General features: G+C 36.4%; 1 protein-coding gene across 8 annotated transcripts in view; it reads right to left on the bottom strand.

The window, feature by feature from the left end:
- Window positions 1-3: 3 nt before the first annotated feature.
- Hipk (Homeodomain interacting protein kinase) overlaps window positions 4-20,165 on the bottom strand; it is a 76,903-nt gene continuing 56,741 nt past the window's right edge. For 3 of the 8 annotated variants that reach the window (XM_089844171.1, XM_089844170.1, XM_089844169.1), the window contains exons 2-14: window positions 17,472-17,632; window positions 13,748-14,081; window positions 12,642-12,908; window positions 12,165-12,413; window positions 11,623-12,078; window positions 11,151-11,542; window positions 11,008-11,086; window positions 10,583-10,936; window positions 10,298-10,477; window positions 9,685-10,223; window positions 9,470-9,607; window positions 7,994-8,861; window positions 4-6,713 (exon numbers count right to left, since the gene is read on the bottom strand). In XM_089844171.1, the coding sequence (XP_089700297.1) occupies window positions 6,153-6,713; window positions 7,994-8,861; window positions 9,470-9,607; window positions 9,685-10,223; window positions 10,298-10,477; window positions 10,583-10,936; window positions 11,008-11,086; window positions 11,151-11,542; window positions 11,623-12,078; window positions 12,165-12,413; window positions 12,642-12,908; window positions 13,748-14,081; window positions 17,472-17,620 (4,566 nt within the window). In that variant the 5' untranslated portion in view covers window positions 17,621-17,632 and the 3' untranslated portion in view covers window positions 4-6,152. Of the gene's footprint in view, window positions 6,714-7,993; window positions 8,862-9,469; window positions 9,608-9,684; window positions 10,224-10,297; window positions 10,478-10,582; window positions 10,937-11,007; window positions 11,087-11,150; window positions 11,543-11,622; window positions 12,079-12,164; window positions 12,414-12,641; window positions 12,909-13,747; window positions 14,082-17,471; window positions 17,633-17,881; window positions 18,037-20,165 lie in introns of those variants that run through there. The other 5 variants (XM_089844167.1, XM_089844168.1, XM_089844166.1 and 2 more) reach the window with 5 other exon arrangements.

Here is a 20,165-nt window from a genome sequence, read left to right as displayed (position 1 = left end):
AAATAAACATTGGAAAAGTCTTTATTAGAGCGTACAACGAGTGATTTTACAGACCTAAATCCTAAAATGTTATATACTCATTCAAATTCCAAGCGAAAAAATTCTTTTTTTTTTTTTTGGTCTGTTTTTTTTTGTATTATTCTCAATTTTATATATATAGGATAATGCACATAATAAACGTCTAAATTTTCACCTTTGGTGGTAGTGGTACAAACATCCACACTACGGATAATACAAAATATGCATACCAAGCTATATATTTATATATATATATAGATAGTTCATTTTTTTTATTTTTAAGTTTGTGTAAGTTAGCCCCAAAAAATTGAATAAGCCCAGAGGCACCCCTTACTAGCTATACACGATTTTTTTTTAATTTTTTAATTTTTTTTTTATTTTCATTTTTGGAAGTGCGGAGAGGTTTTGTTTTAATATAGAATTCTTACAATATTATACCCCTCCGTATATTTATCTTAAATTTATAATATCTACACAAGAATTGGTTATATATATCTACACAATTTTACAATTTTTTTTTATCTACACAGAAAGGTGGTTTTTATTTTTTTTTGTATAAATTTTTACTTTTTTTCTTTGAAACCCCTTTGAAATTGTTTTTGTTGTTAATATTTATATTTATAAAAAGGGCTAAATATAGCAGGCACACGACATCACTAGCACAACAATTGGAAGGGTTGATCAAGTGAAATCACCCAAACTTCCCATAAACAACTGTTTATTATTTATTTTGTTTAATTTAATTTTTTTTATAATTTGAGTTTGCCCATTACAGTGGATTTAATTAATTGATTGTTAATTAATTCGTAACAGATTTCGATAGAAGTTATTTGAAGCTTCAAAAAGCTATCTACCATGGTTTATATCAAAAACGGATTTATGTAAGAAGAACGTTGAACATAGCAAATAGCCCCTTCAAAAAAGTTTTGAAAAAATGTTCTTACTCTGAGTCAGTTCAGTTCTTCCTACAAACAGGAAGTAGTTACCCCGCATAGCCTAGTTCACAACCTAGATATGACGTTTTTTAGCTCCAAGTGCGCGTGCGCGAAGAACTTAAACAACAAGATGCACAAGGCAGTCAAACTTTTTGGAAGGGGCTATTCACTACCCATCCTCGCATACTTTATTGAGAAACTTCGTCTGCTTATATTTTGACTCCACCCACAAATTCTGTATATAACTATACTTCTAGATATCAAATTTGTGGGTGGAGTCAAAATATAAGCAGACGAAGTTTCTCAATAAAGTATGCCAGGATGGTACTAGAGGCTAAAGCTACGATCCGATCCAACGTTCTTAGTATACATAAACCCGTTTTTGTTTATATACATGTGTTATTTACAAACCTATTTTGACATATTAGGTAGCGTTTAAAGTGCTTAAAACTTTTATCAGAATCCGTTAAGCCTAATTCGAATCTTACGTATGATTAAATGGAAAAATCCAAAATTTATTTCTCAACCCAAAGTTAAAATAAATAAGAAAATTCTATCATTCCATTTTTTTTATATATTTAAATGCAATTTGTTATTAAATTCTCTAAACACGCAGGTACTTGTAAAAATTGCAATTACTAGGCACCATTTATATTCAATTTTACGTTTAAATTGATGCTAAAACACCTTTTGAGGTTTATTTTTCTACTAAACTTTCTTTCCAACAACCTATTGAAAAGTTGTATATTGTATTATTATATTCACTGCAATGTTTAACTCCCCAAATTAATTAATTAATTAAAACTCGTTTCAAAATATAAATCAGAAATTAATCTTTAAGATGTGACCAAAAACCCTTTTTTTTAAGAATCTCAAAATATTTTCATCAAAAATTTAATTTCAATATTAAATTTTTGCGGTAGGTAAAGTATATGTATGGCATAATGGCACGGAATAATTTTTATAGATTATATAAAATCATGGTGCCATTATTTTTCTTTTTTTCGTATTTTAAAACAAATGTTTTTAAACAAAACTCAAATAGCAAAAAAAAAATAATTATATATTTAAAAAACAAGCTAATAATTTTTAATTAAATTTATAAAAAGCAGGGGTTAAAAGGGTATTTAATTTATTATTATTTTTTTTTTTAGGTTTTTTTTATTTCATTTTGGATCATATCAGTAAGTAACAAAAATAGTTTTAAAACCTTTGAGAAATGTTTATGTTTTTTTTTGTTGTTTTTGTTTTATTTTAAAGTGTGGCTTGATTATTAATACCTAATCTATATATTTTTTTAATTAATTATTTATTTATTATTTTAATATTGTATTAATAATAAATTTCGCTAGAAAATGTGAGCTGGTTTAAATTGAAATTTCCTTTTTGTTTATTTATTTATTATAAGTTTGACAGTTAATTATTTTTAATTTGTACACTTTTTTTGGTTTTTTTGGTTTTTTCTTTCATCATATATGGAGGGGAAATTTTCATTGATGTTTATTTAAATTTTTATTTTTTGGAAGATATTTATGGCGAGAAAAGCTAAAATCATGCAAATATATTTATTTGTTTATTTATTTATTTGTTTACGGCATTGTTTACGATGAAAAAACACTTATATATGTCCAAAACTACTCTGTTATGTATTTTTATTTTTAATTTTTTTTTGTTTTAATTAAATCTAAAATTACTATGGGTGCATATTAAAACATTTAAAGATATTGATTGGTTCGATATTATTTTTATCTATTTTTGCTTCATGATACCCCAAGAAATAAACCTTATTTATTTAGTAATAATAATAATAATAATATAACTAATAATAAATATTACCTAACTAAATTAATTAATTGATTAATTATTTAACTAATAAAAATACCCCAAAACTAAAAAAAAAAAAAAAAAAAATTCAATTATTTTTTTTACTAAAATCTACATAATTATAATAATAATTAATGATACCATACGCAATTAATTAGTTTTGTTTAAAAAATGTCCCAGCACACCTTTTGCACCATAAACCTTAATTAATTAAAAAGACTTGGAAAGAAAAAAATCTTATAATTATATAGAAATTAACAAAAAGGAAAATTAATTAAATGAAATTAAATGAATTAAAAAGCCCGCCCACATCTTCAATATTATTATTTTGTTTTAGCAAATATACAAACCTGTTTTTAATTTTTTTTAAATGTCTTTGATAAGATTCTGAAAATATTTTCAGATAATTCAGACGAAAGTTAATTTGTTGTTGTTGTTGTGGTTTTCCATGATTGATAATTAATATATTTACATATGGGAATAATTAAAATTAATTAATTAATTATAATTAACGATATAAGGTGATATTTAGTGCAATGTTACATATCAATGTAATTTAATTTTTCTTTTGTTTGTTTGTTTTTTTAAATTGTTCCTGAGAATAATATACATTTAAATCTTGTTACAATTACTTCATTAGAGGGGAAATTAACGTAAATACGTTAATTAATTATAATATATGTTTCTCTCGAAATTACTAATTGTAATTATAATTAAGCCCCGTTTTAAATTAAAATGTCACTATCATTACGTGTCATGAAATATTAATATTCCTTTTCAGTTTGTTTATATAACAAATTAATTAATAATTAAACTTAATATTTTTATAATGAAGATATGGTTGGTATAGTAGTTATAGTTTATTCATATGGTGAATTCTAGAATCTTTTCCCAAGTTTCCAGGACTAATTAAAGTTCGATTATTATTAATTAGCAATAATATATATTTATCATATACTGATTCGAGAGTCTTTTTAAACCAAAACAGAACAGAGAAGAAAATTAAAACCCATACATTGATATCACACTTTAGTTTTTACACTGTTTTTTGCGTTTGACATGAAAAACAATATTACACGCTAATTTTTACAGTAAAAGGTAAATAGGTTGATTACTTAATTTTAGCTGAAAGCCGACGATTTAATTTTAATATCTGGTATTTATAATTGCTTTTTAAAAGATTTTCCAAGTATTTCACAATAAAAACTGGTTTCGTGGTTTTTTTTTACAGATTTAATTCTATAACCCGAATATTTTTCTAAGTTATTAATTTCCCTACATTCTTAAAGATACCACCAGGATAGAAGGATTTCATATCTTTGACTAGTTCCAAGCCAATTTTTCTTTTTTCTATACGTTAATTAATTAAGTGTCCATTAACACGGAATTAATTAATCACTTAAATTTAATTGAATTTATTTCAATGATTTTATCGCAGTTAATTTGGTTTAGGAAGATAAACTTAATTTTTATTCAAGTTTAAATATTCATGGAAAAAAGTTGGCTTTAAAAATCAAAGAAAAACAGATTAAAGATTGAGTTTAAATAATTAAATCAAATACTAAACCAAAACTTTTCACTAGATACTAAAAAATATAATATAATTTTCCTATTTTATAACCCTGTTTCCCAGCTTTAAGCTTTAAAATCAATAAAACTTTACATGCTGGGTCATTAATTTTAATGTTCTTTTTAAATTCCATATTTAAAGCCTTTTTTTTTTTATCAAAGCCAAATATCAATTGGCTTAAATTTAAAAGTTATAGTTACATAAACACAGACGTAAATCTAAAAGTTTTCTTTACAATCTAGAATTCCTATAATAATAATAATAAAAATTGAACTAAATTGGGAAACTATTTACAATTCTAATAATAATAATAATAAAAAAAAATATTGAGGTTTTTCCATGAGAGTTGCGGTTGGTAATTAAATAAAATTGTAACTTATTTTTTGTTGTCATAATTGTTACAACTGCTCTTTATTAATTGTCGATATTCGAGTACTTTTGTATTAAAGTACTTTAAACGGAAGAAAACGTTCATACTCTACAATTTTTTGTTAATGTCTTATGGAAAATTAATTACCATTTAATTTAATTAATCTAATTTAAAATTAAAATTAAGCGAAATGTCAAAAAAGATATTTCAAGCCAACGATTGATCTAGTTATTTTAAGAAATTATTTTCCTTTTTTAACTTTATAAAAATGACAGTTTACCTTAACTGTCATCGCCTTCTTAATTCACTGTAAATATTTTTTTTAACTAATGGTAGATGGAATTTTTTTATGCAAAGAAAATTTTGTTGGGTTTTGTATGAAAAAAAAAATAATTAATTAATTTTTAAACTAACGACGTAGTTTAGATACCTTTGTCTTGAGATTTAGTATGATTTCACGAATCTCTTGTTGTAGGCAGTTGAACATGCAAGAGCAGGCAGGCGGGGGAGAGTTCAATATTAAATGGTTTTAAACATTAATTAACAAATCATCGCGGAACTAAAAAAAAAAAAAAAAAATAACGAAATTCAAAGTCAACTGAACCAAGAATCGTAGTGATGAAGTTCCTGCGGATTTTTATGCCATAAAAATCCTCGTTCGTCGCGAAAAAAACCTCTCCCCATTAAATTTAAATATTATTAAATATCTATTTCTTTTTTTTTTTTTTTTAAATCATTTTCCAACAAAACTGAGTAGCATTATGAGGGGGGGAAAAACAATCACAAAAGTTACGATTCTTTTTCAACAACTAAAGTTAATGTTTAACGATGCACACTAAATATATCACGGGTGTCTTCTTCTCCAAATATTTGTAGGCGTAGTTACGAAAGATTATATAAATCCTTTCAGGGGATACGCGGAGAGAACAAAACAAACGTTTTACAAAAAAGTATACGTTAAAATTAAAAAAAAAAAAAGGTAGAGCGGTAAAAGTTAGTATTTGAGAGAGAAATGCTACTCGTTTTGAATGCGCGCGCAAAACTTTAAACTTTAAACGAAATTTATAAGATACTTTGGTAGTATTGGTAGTATTTCGTAACGCGGCGGCAAAATAATCCTTTGTATATTTCCGTTGTTATCTTGATGAAATTTTTTCGCACCCCGCATTCCATTTTCTTTTTTTGTATGTATGTATATCGCGGAATACTTCCTTGCAAAAGTATATCAATGCGGGGGATTAGTAAGAAATGTAGAACTGATGCGATTTCTACACTCTAGCGTAAAGGGGGATGCTGTAGAAACGTAGCAGCAGCGGAGGTTGATCCGGTTCTTTCATTCAAATTCGGCCAATTATCTTCGCTTTAAACCTCTAAACCACACCTTGGGCCAATCCTACTGTCACAACGAAAACCTTCCCACATAAACGCGGTTGGTTCACTCCGAGAACATTTGATATAGATGCTGATACTGAGACTTGGGAGGGCTCAGCGGATTCATAGCGTATCCGTAGTGAGGTGGTCCGACCGCTTGTCCCGTTGTGGGAAACGAAGCCAGTTGGACAGTCGAACTTTGTAAAACGGCCGAAGGTGGTTGATGGGCTGGTAAAGGATGCAACGCGGCGTGGGCCGCGGCAGCGGCCGCGACGTAGGGTACAGTGGCTACGGCGGATCGGTTACTAGCGTGATGATGAGCCGGAGGTGGGGCGGGTAACTGCGAGGCCGAGAACGACGAAGGTGGTAGCGAACCCGGTGTTAGAACGTACTTCTGAGATTGCCCATTAGCGGGAATATAGGCCGGCTGGCTGAGACTAGACGTGACGTAAACGGTCGGTCGGCAATATTCGCGGTAAATGTCAGGTTGAGACGTAGTTGTCAAATAAATCGGTTGGGTCGTAACGTGTTGCACCGGAGACAAGTGGGCCGAAGACACCGGGTGTCTAGCGCTTGTGGTCGCGTTGTTGGATATTTGACCACTATTATTACCCCCCTGGCACCGCTTAAAATTAATAAAAAAGGAATACCATTACTACCGAGCAATAACGGGAATTGTCATTAGACAATATCAATTAACACGAAGCGATAATAGGAAACTGTCATTAGACAATATCCAATAGCAATGACACTTGTTCTTAAAACCTATGAGATATGAATATCCCGGATGTATCGGGTTATATTTCGCCTGTCAATGCCCCTTTAGTTTTTTCTTTGGCCGTTAAAGAGGCTGGCCGGAGCTGTTGGGGTGAAGGGGGGGGGTCAAACTGTTGGTTAGCATAGTGTGTTACCACGAACTTTGTAGTGACGTCACATGCTCTTATCTCTTACCTTATTTTCAGGCGACCATATTGGCAGTCGCGAGACGTCGTCAGCTTGGGCAATACAAATTCCGGACCCAATATTGACGTCACAGTTTTTCCCCCCTAGCTTCGTGGTAGCACACTATATTGCTTACCCGCCCACCGCGACGGTGGCGCCATTTCTTATGGCCAAAGAGCTGGGTGTTTTCCCCCTGAACTAAGGGCGGACTTCACCCCAACAGCGCCCGGTTATCCACTTTAAGTTAAAAGTTTATTGATGTGCTAAAAGCCACTATTTATGATTCAGATTTCATCCCTACTCAACTTCAACCCGTGATTTTATAGTTTAAAGCCTTAGTTGAACCAGAAGTATATAATACTTCTCTTCGAGAGAAGTGTACAAGCACAAAGCTGGGTGAGTGTAACGCCACTCTTCCCAACATCGGAACACTTAGAGCAAGGTTACTAAACCGAATCACATACACGATAAATAGTTCCCTCATCATTACTCTATTAGCGTATAAATATTTGGCAAGACGCATGCATGCGCTTGTGGATTGTTGTCCCACGTGAAGACAATCAAGGTTTGTGGGATGATTGCTGGGGATTTAGTGCCAAACAACTAATGAATTCACTTTACGGTGCGATGCCCATTTGAACTTAGTTTGATGAGCGGGAAAGCAAACTAAAAGGTGAACACTGAGCCTGGGAAGAATGACGTTACATAACTAAAGCATTAAGAGGATACAGAGTGTCATCCTTCTTCTATTATCCCCTTCTGGTTGAACTTAGTTCGGATATTTGTATCCCACACCCTAAATAAATTAATTTATACTAACGAAACCTATTTTTCAATATATATTTGTTTATGACTCTAATATTTGGATAATAACCGGGGCTCAGGGGACATAGTACTGACCATTACACAGTTACCGCAATGAAGTTAATACCAAATCAATCAAGAAAAAAACATTGTACTTACAGGATCTCGAACTCGTGGCGGAGACGCGGAACATTTAATTAATCTCTCGCCTTCCAGACTTTGAACTTGGTGTCGCGAATAATGATGAGAGACTCCATTATCATTTCCCGAAGTTGAACTTCCATAGCGACCGCCGCCATTTGAACCCGATGACGACTGAAGGTTCTGTTGTCCACTAACGCAAGAATCCTGCTGGCAATCATCAGCGGCTATCACTTCCTTCTTGGTAGTAACAACGCCTGACATTTGAGACTGCGCGTAATGATGTTGTTGCTGTTGATGTTGTTGTTGTTGTTGTTGTTGTTGCTGTTGAATGGCTTGGGCTTGAGCTCGCGCTTGGGCCTGAGCTTGAGCTAAAGCGTGGGCTTGCGCTTGCGCCTGGGCTTTAGCCAGAAGCCTTTTCTTCTGAGAGGCGCTGGAAGGATTGCTCTGGGTTGTTACCGTCGTTGACGAATTAGAGTTGGAATTATCCTTTTGAGGCTCGGGTTTGATAACTTTCCCCATAACCGAGGCGGTAAAGTTGGGCAATGCTCTAACTGGACTGTAATGTCCCTCGGAGTCCGAATCAGGAACAGTCACGCAGCTGATGACGTGCTTTCTATTGCGATAATGATTTCCAACAGACTGAATATTATTTCCTCCCGCGTGGGATGTTGCCACCATCGTGCCATTCCTCGTGTTGGAGTAAATGCTATCGTAAGCCAAAACGTCATCCCCAGGAAGAAGCGGTAAAACGCTGGCGCAAGTTGTAACCGCGCCATTTGACACTAACACCGCTCCTCCATTATTCGTATTATTCAGTCTGTTATTGTTGCAGATTATGATAGAAGGTTTGCTGTTCTGGTTCTTCCCCGGTTTGGCCTTGCAGCTGTTAGTTATAATTTATAAAGCTTATTGGTAATCTCTTAAAGGGAGGGTGAAGTAGAAAATCAAGTGATTTTTTATCGATTCTTCTACTAATTACAAGACCAGTCTGCATTGTGAAACATTCAGGAAATACAGACTCCGAATGATTTTAAAATTATTTCAAATTAGGTTCAGATTTTAAGGATAATTTTAAACAAGGACTGCCGACCGACCAATCGCGTAACGCCCTGCCTTTTTATTAACAAAATTCTCGTGGCACGTTCCGTGTCTCGCGCCACGATTATCACGTCGCGCGCGTATTTTACTTAATCTCATGATAAATTTCATTCAACACGGAGCGTGCCACGAGAATTTTGTTAACAAAAAGGCAGGGCGTTACGCGATTGGTCGGCAGTCCTTTAAAATTATCCTTAAAATCTGAACCTAATTTGAATTTTAAAATCATTCGAAGTTGGTATTTCCCGAATGTTTCACTATGCAGGCTGGTCTTATAATAAGTAGAAGAATCGATAAAAAATCACTTGATTTTCTACTTCACCCTCCCTTTAATAAAAGGATCGGAGAAAGGCTAATAATAACAACAAGGCAATGTTCCCATTGGAGACTTACCAGGCGGGTGTGTTACAGTCCTCTTCATCCGAATCCGAGCTGATGGTAATTACACTAACAGCGGGGCTTGGGGTATCTCGAATGACGATAGTGTGACGGTTATGATCATTTTCGGGGGTTGTCAATACCAGTTTAGGCCTAGAAAATAATGCAAGTCTTATCACGTGTCACTTCACAGAATTTGCCTATCGAGTAGAACTAAGAGAGATACTTACACAGAACGATTGATAGCTTTCGAATCAGTGTTAGTCCATCGCACCACGGAATTCATGGGAGAAGATGCGTGGCTATGACTGTTGTGCGCCGCCACTCTGTTGGCGTTGGAAACTGCCAACTGGCTAGCGTGATGGTGACTGGCAGCGGCACTATGATGAGATGTTATAATCGCGGCATTATGATGGCTTTGATGGTTAGAAGGGGCGGAACCATCCCACTTGGGTGGCGTTCCTTCCTTAACCCTCTTCTTGACCGGTGATAATTGAGTGCTACCAATTTCCTTCTCCTTGCCACCAGTCCTAGTTTTAGTTTGTCTCTTGGATGAAGCCGCGGAAGGTACACCGCCTGATAGTCCACTCTGTCTGTGAGTCGAATGACTAACGTTGCTCTGGTTTTGATGTCTCGCCGCGTTATTAGAGGGATTGGTAACCACACCCCAAGGTTGTTGGAGACTCGCGGCCGCTTGTTGTTGAAGCAAAGGATTCAATTGTCCACTTCGATCTCTCAAGTGGTCATACATGGACGTTTCATGTAGTTCCTTAAATAGGCGTAATGATCATGTATTGTCTTAGTAAATGATCATGGTTCTTTTAAACATAAAGAAATACTTACAACCGGTATGACAGCGGGTTGTTCATTTAGTAGCGCGGTCCTCTCTAAAACCAGAGAGCGAGTCCAGGGGTCTGTGTCCGACAAGACTGGTTGCTGTATGGCTCGTTGCGCGGGTAGTTGTTGCCACGAAGGAACAAACATCTGTCGATTCGAAGATGGCCAAGTAGACTGAACGGCATTCTTTTAATGAGTATTACACAAAGTTCAACGCAACAGCAGGGAGACCAACACAACAAGCGGAATGGTATAAACCAACCAAACAAACAAAACCAACAGAAAACTTACCGTTAAAAGCATTTGCCGGCCATTTTGTTCTACCACCGAAACTGGCACATACTGCTGAGTTCCCACTTGAGTCAGGAGTGACGGTTGAATCTGTAGGGCTTGAGGCTGAGTGGCTTGGGCGACGACAGGAACCATGTGTTTCGCTTGATAAGGCGGACACAAGATGGAGGAAACGCACAAAGACTGAGCCGCGTGCTGAAAAGGATCCATGGCCCTCGTGGCGGAGTACTGATTGGCGCCGACCGCGGTTACCCCATTGACCCTTCCTTGCGGTTGTTGTTGAGGAAGGTTGACCCTTTGTTGCGCGGCGACTTGATGAGCTTGTTGGTAAAAGCTGGTCGGTTGAAGCTGATACTAAAGGGTAAGCATAATATAACAAAAACCTAGCCAACCTTTTTATTAAATTTTGGACCGGAAATACTCACAAAGGACATTTGATTGCCATTTTGATCATAATGTCGATTTCGCTTGCAAACTTCCATCATCTGAACAGAAGCCTTGACGCTATACAATGTTTAGGAGGATTAAAAAAACTAGTCCTTAATATAATGATCAAAAGTAAACCTACTTGGCGCAATGCGCGTAATCCACCAAGTGATTCAATGTAACAAAGTTATGGTTAAGAGCTTCTCCGGGAGTAATTCGCCTCTCTTGATCTAATGTCAGCATTCGTTTCAAAAGGTCAATAAACTCTCGGCGGTCAGCTTTTTCACCGCACAATTCTCCACCCTCTAAATCCATTGGCACATTGACTTGAGCCATGTCATCCAAACAATTGAAAATGTATTTGCGGGCTTCTTTGGACTTAATATTTGTTTCGCCTTCATGCTCTTCCGGTGACTTTAGCCTCCAAAAGGGGTAATTACTATCAGTTTCCCGATAGAAAAACCTTTGCGTTTTAGTGGCGCTGTTTAGCATGTGTTCAGCCGGCAGACCCTGAGTTTGACTGATATAGCGGATCTTTCGTTTGAAAGAGAAATAGCTTATTAATTTGGAACCACGCGTGCCCATTGTATTCCTATAACCACGTTCTAATTTACCTGATCATACTCCGATGACCCTGGATAAAGTGGCCAACCTAAGAAAAGCTCGGCTATGACGCAGCCAAGTGACCACATATCGATAGCTTCGCAAAAAGGTAATCCGAGGATAATTTCGGGAGCCCTATAGTATCGAGATTGAAGGTACGTCGAACAAACTGCCTTGGAGACGTGACTGGCTGAACCAAAGTCTATCACTTTAACCTTGAATGGTTGTCGAACAGGGTGTACCAACATTATGTTCTCGGGTTTCAAGTCAGCGTGTATAAGGCCAAGTTGTTTCAACTTGAGTAGCGCAGTTAGCACTTGTTGCAAGATAGGACGGATATATTTAAGAGGAAGAGGACTAAATTTGTTCTGTTTAAGAAAATCGTAGAGGTTTTGCTCCAACATCTCAAACACCAAACAGGTATGATTTTTGTGAGTGAAACACTCAAAAGCTCGAACAAAGTTAAACTAATAAGAACAAAAATACGTAACGCGTTATGTAAATAAGGGAATAGACTCGGAAAATATATGGCGAGCGTGACAACAAAACTCACTTCGTCGGCATTTTCTTGGCTTAGCCTGTGAAGAATGCTAACTTCTATTTGTCCCTGCCGGGCGTATGAAGGATGGTTTTTCAAGATCTTAATTGCCACAATCTCGCTGGACCCTTTCTTATAGCACTTGACCACCTGACCAAAGGTCCCCCGTCCCAAAAAGTCCAGCACCTCATACTGATTGGTGGCCGAATACAGGACTTCATGTTGGACTAATTGATAGTCCCCCTCACTGCTGGAGGAATTACTCTGAAAACAACGCGCAGTGTGCTTAGTTAGATCCTATTATTGTATCAAAGATTATTTCAGCCGCGCTATGAAATAAGACTAAATTGATGAAAGTGGCTTATAGTGAGCGCGAAATTTAAGGTCGATAAATTTTTCAGTCTCAGATCTACAATTATGACGCGGGAAATGCATTGATTGAAATAATATTGGCAGCATTAAAAAAGAAAAAAAATTCTGAGGTTTACTTACTTTTACCTTCGTCGTAGTGGGCGCCGTGGTGATGGTTGTTGTTGTAGAGTTTGTAAAATTGGTACCCGTCGTCCCACTAGTGGTCGTCGTTCGATTGGTAGTATGGTTGTTGCTGTTGTGATTATTCGTTTGTTGGCGACTTTCAGCGTTACTCTCGGCCTTGCCACTTTGTTGTACGAGGTGATGCGATTCAACCATAGACAGCCCTGAGACTGCTGGGGCATGGTCCAACTCTTCAGACTTGCGTTTCACTCCGCAACGTTGCTGCTAGAGAAGGAGGAAGAGGAATGACGTTGTCGTGAGTTAAGAAAGCGGTTAAAGAAGACCTCTCAAAAAACAAATTTCAAAGACGGTACTGGAGAAGGTTTACGTACGCGTCGCGCAATCACTAAACTCGCGAAGAATCGTAGAAACTCGCAAAACAGGCACAAGTTTAAGACATAATACAAAATTAGGAGAATCCGTTTCACCATACGCTAGGGACTAGAGTCCTCGACACGTAGGAATTAAACCCGTTATCTCGATAAACCGTACACCGCTATAAAAACGCGGAATTAAGAAGCAAAGCCGAATGAATGCCTAGGCCTGCCTGTTTGGTTTTCAAAAGTTGGCAGACTTTATTGGGTCTCTCGCGAAAACGAGCGAGGGAACTAAGCAAACTTTAGAGAAAGCTAATTTTAAACGTACGAGAAAAAATAAAAAAATTGTCGTTTTCGGAGGAATTACTTTAGTCAATGGAATGCCAAATTATTTATATTGGCCTATTTTTCTACTTATTGCCCGTACGCGACTACCGTCTGTCTAGGACGAGTTGCGGTTAACCTTTTCTAGGCCTAGTCGGTTACACCTTCGTAAAGCAGATAGGACTTCTTCCCTGCTAAACCCTATCTAATCTAAACTCGCGAAGAGCGGATCGCAAATATCAACTAGAAGTGGGTTAACTAAGAACTTATCGACGTTCCAAACTGTGGTAAAGTTTCGCAGTCAGCCAACTACAGTCGCGTCAACTCGTAATCTTCGGTTTAATACGCTATTGTTGACGCGAAACGCTTTGTATTAGCGGTAACGTGGCTTTTGATAGAATTAAGACGGACCATTTTACATACCTGATAAGAGTCTAGGAATTTTATGGCCGAAGTTCGAATGAAATTCTGTTGATTGTGGGCTTGCGGTTGCGTCGAAGTAAGGTGATTGTTGGGAGTGTTGCTGTTTCTAGCGGTTGAATGGCGGTTGCGGCCATAAGCGAGATTGTTACCGTTTCCGGTACTGGCGTTAGCGGGGGCAAGGACGCTGCTGTGGCACTGAGATGAGATTTGACCAGCGTTGAACACTCCGCTTTCTACGAAGGTCAGACTACCGTTGAGGGCCGAATTCTGTTCGACCAATAATCCACTAGTCGATGATACGTCACTGACTTGGTTCGCGTCGCCATACTGTGTTCTAAAGTAATGACAATGGTAACAAACGCAATAAGTTAGTGGACTTGGACGACGAACACGAAGGTCCAACGGAGTATCTAAACTAATTCGCTGCTGCCTGCGCTCCGCGTTATAACGATAAGTCATTCGCGACACGTTTTCATTAACTTCTTCGTATAACATTGAAGAAGCCGTTAAATTACAATCAAAAACGCGCAGCGGCGCGAATTCCATGGGAGTTGACGATCTAATTACCGGCGCAATTTCACTACAATTACTATCATCCCAAGGACTGATTGGGCTATACACCGGCGCAACTTCCATACGATTAGCATCTCCCGAGGGACTTACCGGGCTATACCTATCTGGGTCAGACATCTTTCTAAAGTCAAAAATTTGATTTTTAGCTATCAATCACCCGATCTTTAACCGCTTAACTCGCAAATTCGGACTTGAATGAGAAGAAAGCGTACAAAAACCCCCAAATTCAAAATCGAACTTGTGTCGAAAACCAACATGGATGGTCAAAGTTTATCGACTCCCCCCCCCCCAAGCAGCGTTGCTACAATAATACACATGATGAACGAAGTCCCTCCCCCCCTTTCGATGGACATTCGTCAACAAGCCGAGTTACAATGTTATCAGAAGAGTTCAAGGGTCAATTATAAGAAAGGACAACGGTCACGCTTTTATCTGGGCCCCTCATGGATTTCCCCGGACCTAGAGAGAGAGAGCGTTCCCAGTTCAAAGACCTAGTAAATATTCCCAGTTGGAAACCAGCTTATTTTTCAACGTAAAGCTCTACTTCTTACAAGTAGCGAGCAGGTGTTCATTGTTCCTATGTTGCATTCTAGTAGAAGTTGAAACTGAAATTTTCAATAAGATGTGACGGGGGAAACGAGGGGCCAACCACTTCAATAACAAAAATTACGTTCCTACGGATTAGAAACCTTTTCTGTACGTTCAACAGTGCAATGACAAGATTAGATTTGATTTGCCAGATTAAAACTTCTTTCAAAAATATAACTAAGATTGTATAGAATTTCATTTTAGCATTTTCAGCTTTTAATAGTTGATAATTCGAAGCATCTGAACATGGAGATAAGAAACTGGTTATCTGTTAAAACCCACTATCATTTAGGGCTATACCATAACACATCGAAAAGAAAGCAAGAAAAATTCTCGAGTGAACTTGATAAGATGCGCATCTTTTTAATGCGGTTTGTACTAAAAAATTGTCATTAAAAATTGCGGCTTAAACTTATTTTTAAATTATGTTGAAAAACATTGAAATACGAGAGAGCTTTCTGACAATAAATATCAACAACATCAACATATTTTAAGGAATCTTTCAAAAACTGTTCAGTCTTCTATTTTCGATTGAATAGGAATTTGGTCGAAGGGTATCCCATCTAATGGACTAAAACTCGCTGAAAACCAGCCCGCCGAGATAGAAAACTCTTTCAACGAGAAGATAATCTTTACCCAGAATAAAAAAATATATATTCCAGCACCATGAAGTATAAATTTATATCTCCAGAGAGAGAGAGAGAGGAAATTACTTTATGGTATTGAATTTCCCAGTCAAAATCCGGTGGATGGATAAAAAGTATTTTCTTTTTTATTATTATTATTTGAGAAAAAGATTCGATACTTTGAAGCTAAGCTGTTTCGGGTGGACTGGAAAAAAATCGGGTTGTCACATATTGATTGTCCGAGAAATCTGACGGGTGTGGGATAGGAGGGGGGAGGGAGGCACAGGCACTCTTTGCTCTGGATAGCTCCGGGGTAAAAATAGGGGAATTCAGAGCTAGTTGCGTGGGTGAATCGAATCGGAAGAAGGTTAGGTAGAGTGTGCCCCAACCAACCTTACCCCGAGCCCCTTTCCTTCTCCTGGATGGATGCTTCAACCGATCACGGACGGATCAGTGTCGAAGACTTGGGAGGAAAATGAAAGATGGCTAAAGCGTTGCTAAAGGATCACGAAAAATTGAGGAAAACGCACGATATCGGTTTTTTTCCTTTCTTTCACATACCAGAAGGGCATTAATTAGAAGTAAGACACATTGTTACGAATTTCTAATATTTAACAGAGGACCAGATCGTGAAAGTTCAGTGATTATTTTAATTATGTCAACAACTTTGATGTAATTGAAAATATTTTCGATTTTAAGGGCTTTACAATTACATAAAGTGTATTTTCGGTGGACACAAACTTACCTCCTGCTTAACAAGAATTTTTGTTGGTTCAAAGTACAGACTGGCGTTATATTTTAACCGCGCTTCGAATAAGTACCCGCGGTGGCGTAACTTATAACATTGAATGGATCGGCTTTTAACATTACCTATTACTATACACGACGTATTTCGCCCAAGTTGTTATTGAACTTTAGTCACTTTGTAGGATGTTGGATACGTACATCCGACCCGCTTGGAAACGGGGGTTATAACGACTTAGACTATGGATAGGATCCGGCTTTAAAAAAAAAAAAAACAGTGGAATTGACCTTACAACGGAACGTGAAATAGCGTTCGACACGATATACGTTTAGAAAAAGCGAACTTTATACGAGTAGAGTTGGTTCGGTTCTATTCTCGTGCAAAACTTGCGCAAGGTTACGAGGGAATTTCAAAGCTAAAAGTGTACGACAACGATATCGCGTTGCTATGGCGTTCCGACAGCCACGTACTCGAAGACCTTTTCAGGGGAGCCACTATAACCATACACACGTTTGGGTTTACGACAGATATTTTTATTGTACTTGTAATATACTTGTAATATCTACATTAACGCGACGGTGATATTGGCAACTCGTTATTCCTCTAGGCCTAGTTCCCTAACATCGAAGGGAACTAAGGTTTTTGCTAATCCGGAATCACGTGGAGTAATACTTATCTTCACTGACAGTTGGTGATAAAAATGGAACCTTTTTTGTCTGTGGTGTATACATTTGTTTTGACAAAAGGAGGCTTTTGCCTTTCCCCCAGTGTTGCCAGACCTTTTATGTGGCTGGAGATAGCAAAGAGAGAAGGCAAGCAGTTCAGTTTGAATTGGTACTTGACTAACCCGCCTCGACAATGACCGGGCAACACTGCACTGAAGTTCATGCTGAGGGAGGGGTGGAGGCTTAGCTATCTATACCAACCCGCGGACTTTGCTCACAAGACGAATTCAAATTTCTCAACGAAACCGCGCAAAAACATGACATCTAATTTTGAAGCGTCACGGTCCAATTTTACAATTCAAACTATCGCGCGTCAATGGGTATGGCTTGATGACCCACCCATACCCTCGCGGATTCCAGTAGTGACCTTTAAAATATGCCCTATTACTTGCCCCCAGACCACGTCTTGACCATCGCGCTTGTACTAAAAAGTAGAAACAGTTGGTATAGGAGAAACTGGGACTCACCCGCTGCAGTTTAACTCATCTATCTTCCGCTTCTTGGAGACGTGATGGCCCGAAGCGTTGGAACCTCGATTGATGCTGGCAGAGTAATGGTTAGGAGCTTGCTGGTGCTGCTGCTGCTGTTGTTGGATATAATGCACTTTTTCCAGCATCCCCAGTTCACCCTTGAAAAAGATCAAAAGAAAATACAAACGTTAATAAGGCATATCCATGATAAACCAAACCTAACTAATAATCTAACAGTATGTTCATGTTGGATAAGTATGAAAGGGTAATTAACACCTAGCGTGCTGTTGTACCTTGACAAGTACAATTGACAAACTCTCAAATGACGCAACACGCGTCGAAATTTTTACAAAGACGTAAAATATTAACGTAAGCTAATGCAAAACAAATAAAAAAATTATTCATACGGAAAATAGCCAATCAAAATCCCAATAGCAGTCCATTTTCTTGTCGTTATTAATATTTAATTTAAACTAAATAATATATTAATAAATATTTTGCAACTAAATTTAACTAACTCCCTAACCATTTTAAAACAACTTAAATCTAGTAAAATACTATAACACTTAACACCGCATTCTCCCCGTATGTGTAATAACCAGTTTCGATAAGGGCTACATTTCTACTGAAGCAAATTTCGTTAAAATTTCACAGAAAAGATAAATTAGACCAAAACTTATACCTAAAAAATCGACTATGACTTAAAACATCTATGGCTTCGAATGTCAAATAAAAATCTACTTATAGCGTCGTTGTTTAGCGAAATAAAAACAACAGCAACAAAAAAAGAACCAACATTGGACCCTAAGGGTTCGAAAGGACGTTTCGCTCGTTGTAATCTAGAAAATGAACAAATAGGGGAGAAAGCGGCCGCTTATTTGCGAGCTACGATAAACAACATTTTATTTTTTTTTTCAGAGTTAATATTCCAACTAAACTTGTGTGTTTAAAGTACAAAAAAAAAATTAATAAATAAAAACTATTTACACGTAACCCAAAATTTTCCTATGTACAGTTTATCTTCGTTGTAAAAATAAGTTTTTGTACAAGCGTTCAAAGGTAAGAGGAGATAAAGGCTTTATGGGAGTGTTTTAGTCGCTGTTTTTACCATGGAGCAATACTAAAGGTGCAAGGCATCGCTACGTTTTAAAGTACTTTCAATTTAAAGGAACTTTTATTATCACTCCGATAAAATTCCTCCATTTAAATGAAAAACGGTGTTACTTGTTTGGAGATATTTAATTTTTAAAATCCTACGAAGGTCACAAAAATGAAGGGGTTACGCGAATCTTAGTATATGATATTTAATCGCCTAAAATAAATTGATTAAATGACGTCACAGGAATTGACCTATATTCCTATTAATTTCTTAATTAAATCATTAATTTTTGGAGGGCTGAAATTTTCGCTTCTTGAAAAGTAGTTTTTGAGGGGATTTTATTTTTTAAATATTTCTAAATATTTATTTTAATGTTACTTTTAATTGAAATATCAGTTCTTTACAAGATGGTGCCAGTATCATTAGGAACAAGAGGATATGAATATTTTGGCAGAAAAGGGGGTCAAAAGGAAGTTAGTTTTTATTTTACTTAGTATTTAAAATTTTTTTCTTTTTTTTTAAAAAAAGCAAGCTACCTAACATCACGAAAAGCGTCGTACCGTACAGGAACGTTTTTTTAACGAATAATGTTAAAGAATGGGATTTGCAGAACCGTAACAAAATATAAGCTTTAGGGTCCAATGATTTCCGGTCCCAGTGACGTAATGGATGAAAAGGCAAATCAAAATGATGCAAAGAATAATAATCCTTTCTCGAAATCTCGCGCGCGAAGGATCTTTTAAGAATTAGGCTTAACACAACGATTCAAAATAGGCTTAATTAGCGCAGTTTTTAAGAGCTAAAAATAATAGGAACCGAACTTTTCAAAACAGTTTTTCGACACTCGGCTTTGAAATGAGCAAATTAGGGCTTTCGTCGTGGTTAATTACGGCAATTAAGCTATTAATTTGCATATTATATCTTGATTACAATGATATACGTACGCTTCGTCCCAGTACGCTCCCTCGAGGCAATGAGGACAGACTATTATTTATCAAAATGTAATTAAATAATGAATTATTTATATTGTACAATTACAACCGAACCTATACTTGAATAATAAAATGTATCTAATTACGCGTGGTTTTCCGCTGCCATTAAAAGAATTCTTACAAAAAAGGCTTAAGGGTTTAAGTTAAGTTAAAGTTATTTATAAAAATACATATTTTACATATACATTTCCAGTTAAATTACATTAGCAACGCGGCAAACGAGGATGAAATTTCCATGGAAACAGTGGTGCCGAGGCATGAGGAGAGAAAAAACATTAATTATGCAAATCTAACAGCGTTAGGAATAAAAAAAATCATTTTTCCCTCTTATGTTCCTATCCCTAAACTTCTTATGCTTTCCAAGCAAGATCGAGGCGCCAATGTAAAGTACATACAGAGTACTTAATTCTAAGATAATGAAATTTTTACATACAAGAAGTAATATTGACGAAAAAAAAAGTAAAATGTGCAATCGGCTCACGTACGCGGAATTAAAGAATTTTATATAAACTTTATTTTTATTTTAGTTTTAAAAGGATGGTAGAAACGTGGTTCGAATAGGGGGGGAGGGAGTCAGTATCGTCTGCTTTAAAGATGGAA

The sequence above is a fragment of the Phalangium opilio genome, unplaced genomic scaffold (assembly GCF_054372755.1).
Source record: "Phalangium opilio isolate 3A_F unplaced genomic scaffold, DU_Popi_V2 ptg000075l_1, whole genome shotgun sequence".
Lineage (NCBI taxonomy): Eukaryota > Metazoa > Arthropoda > Arachnida > Opiliones > Phalangiidae > Phalangium > Phalangium opilio.
The sequence above is the reverse complement of the archived record's forward strand: the minus strand, read 5'-3'. Positions and strand labels throughout refer to the sequence as shown.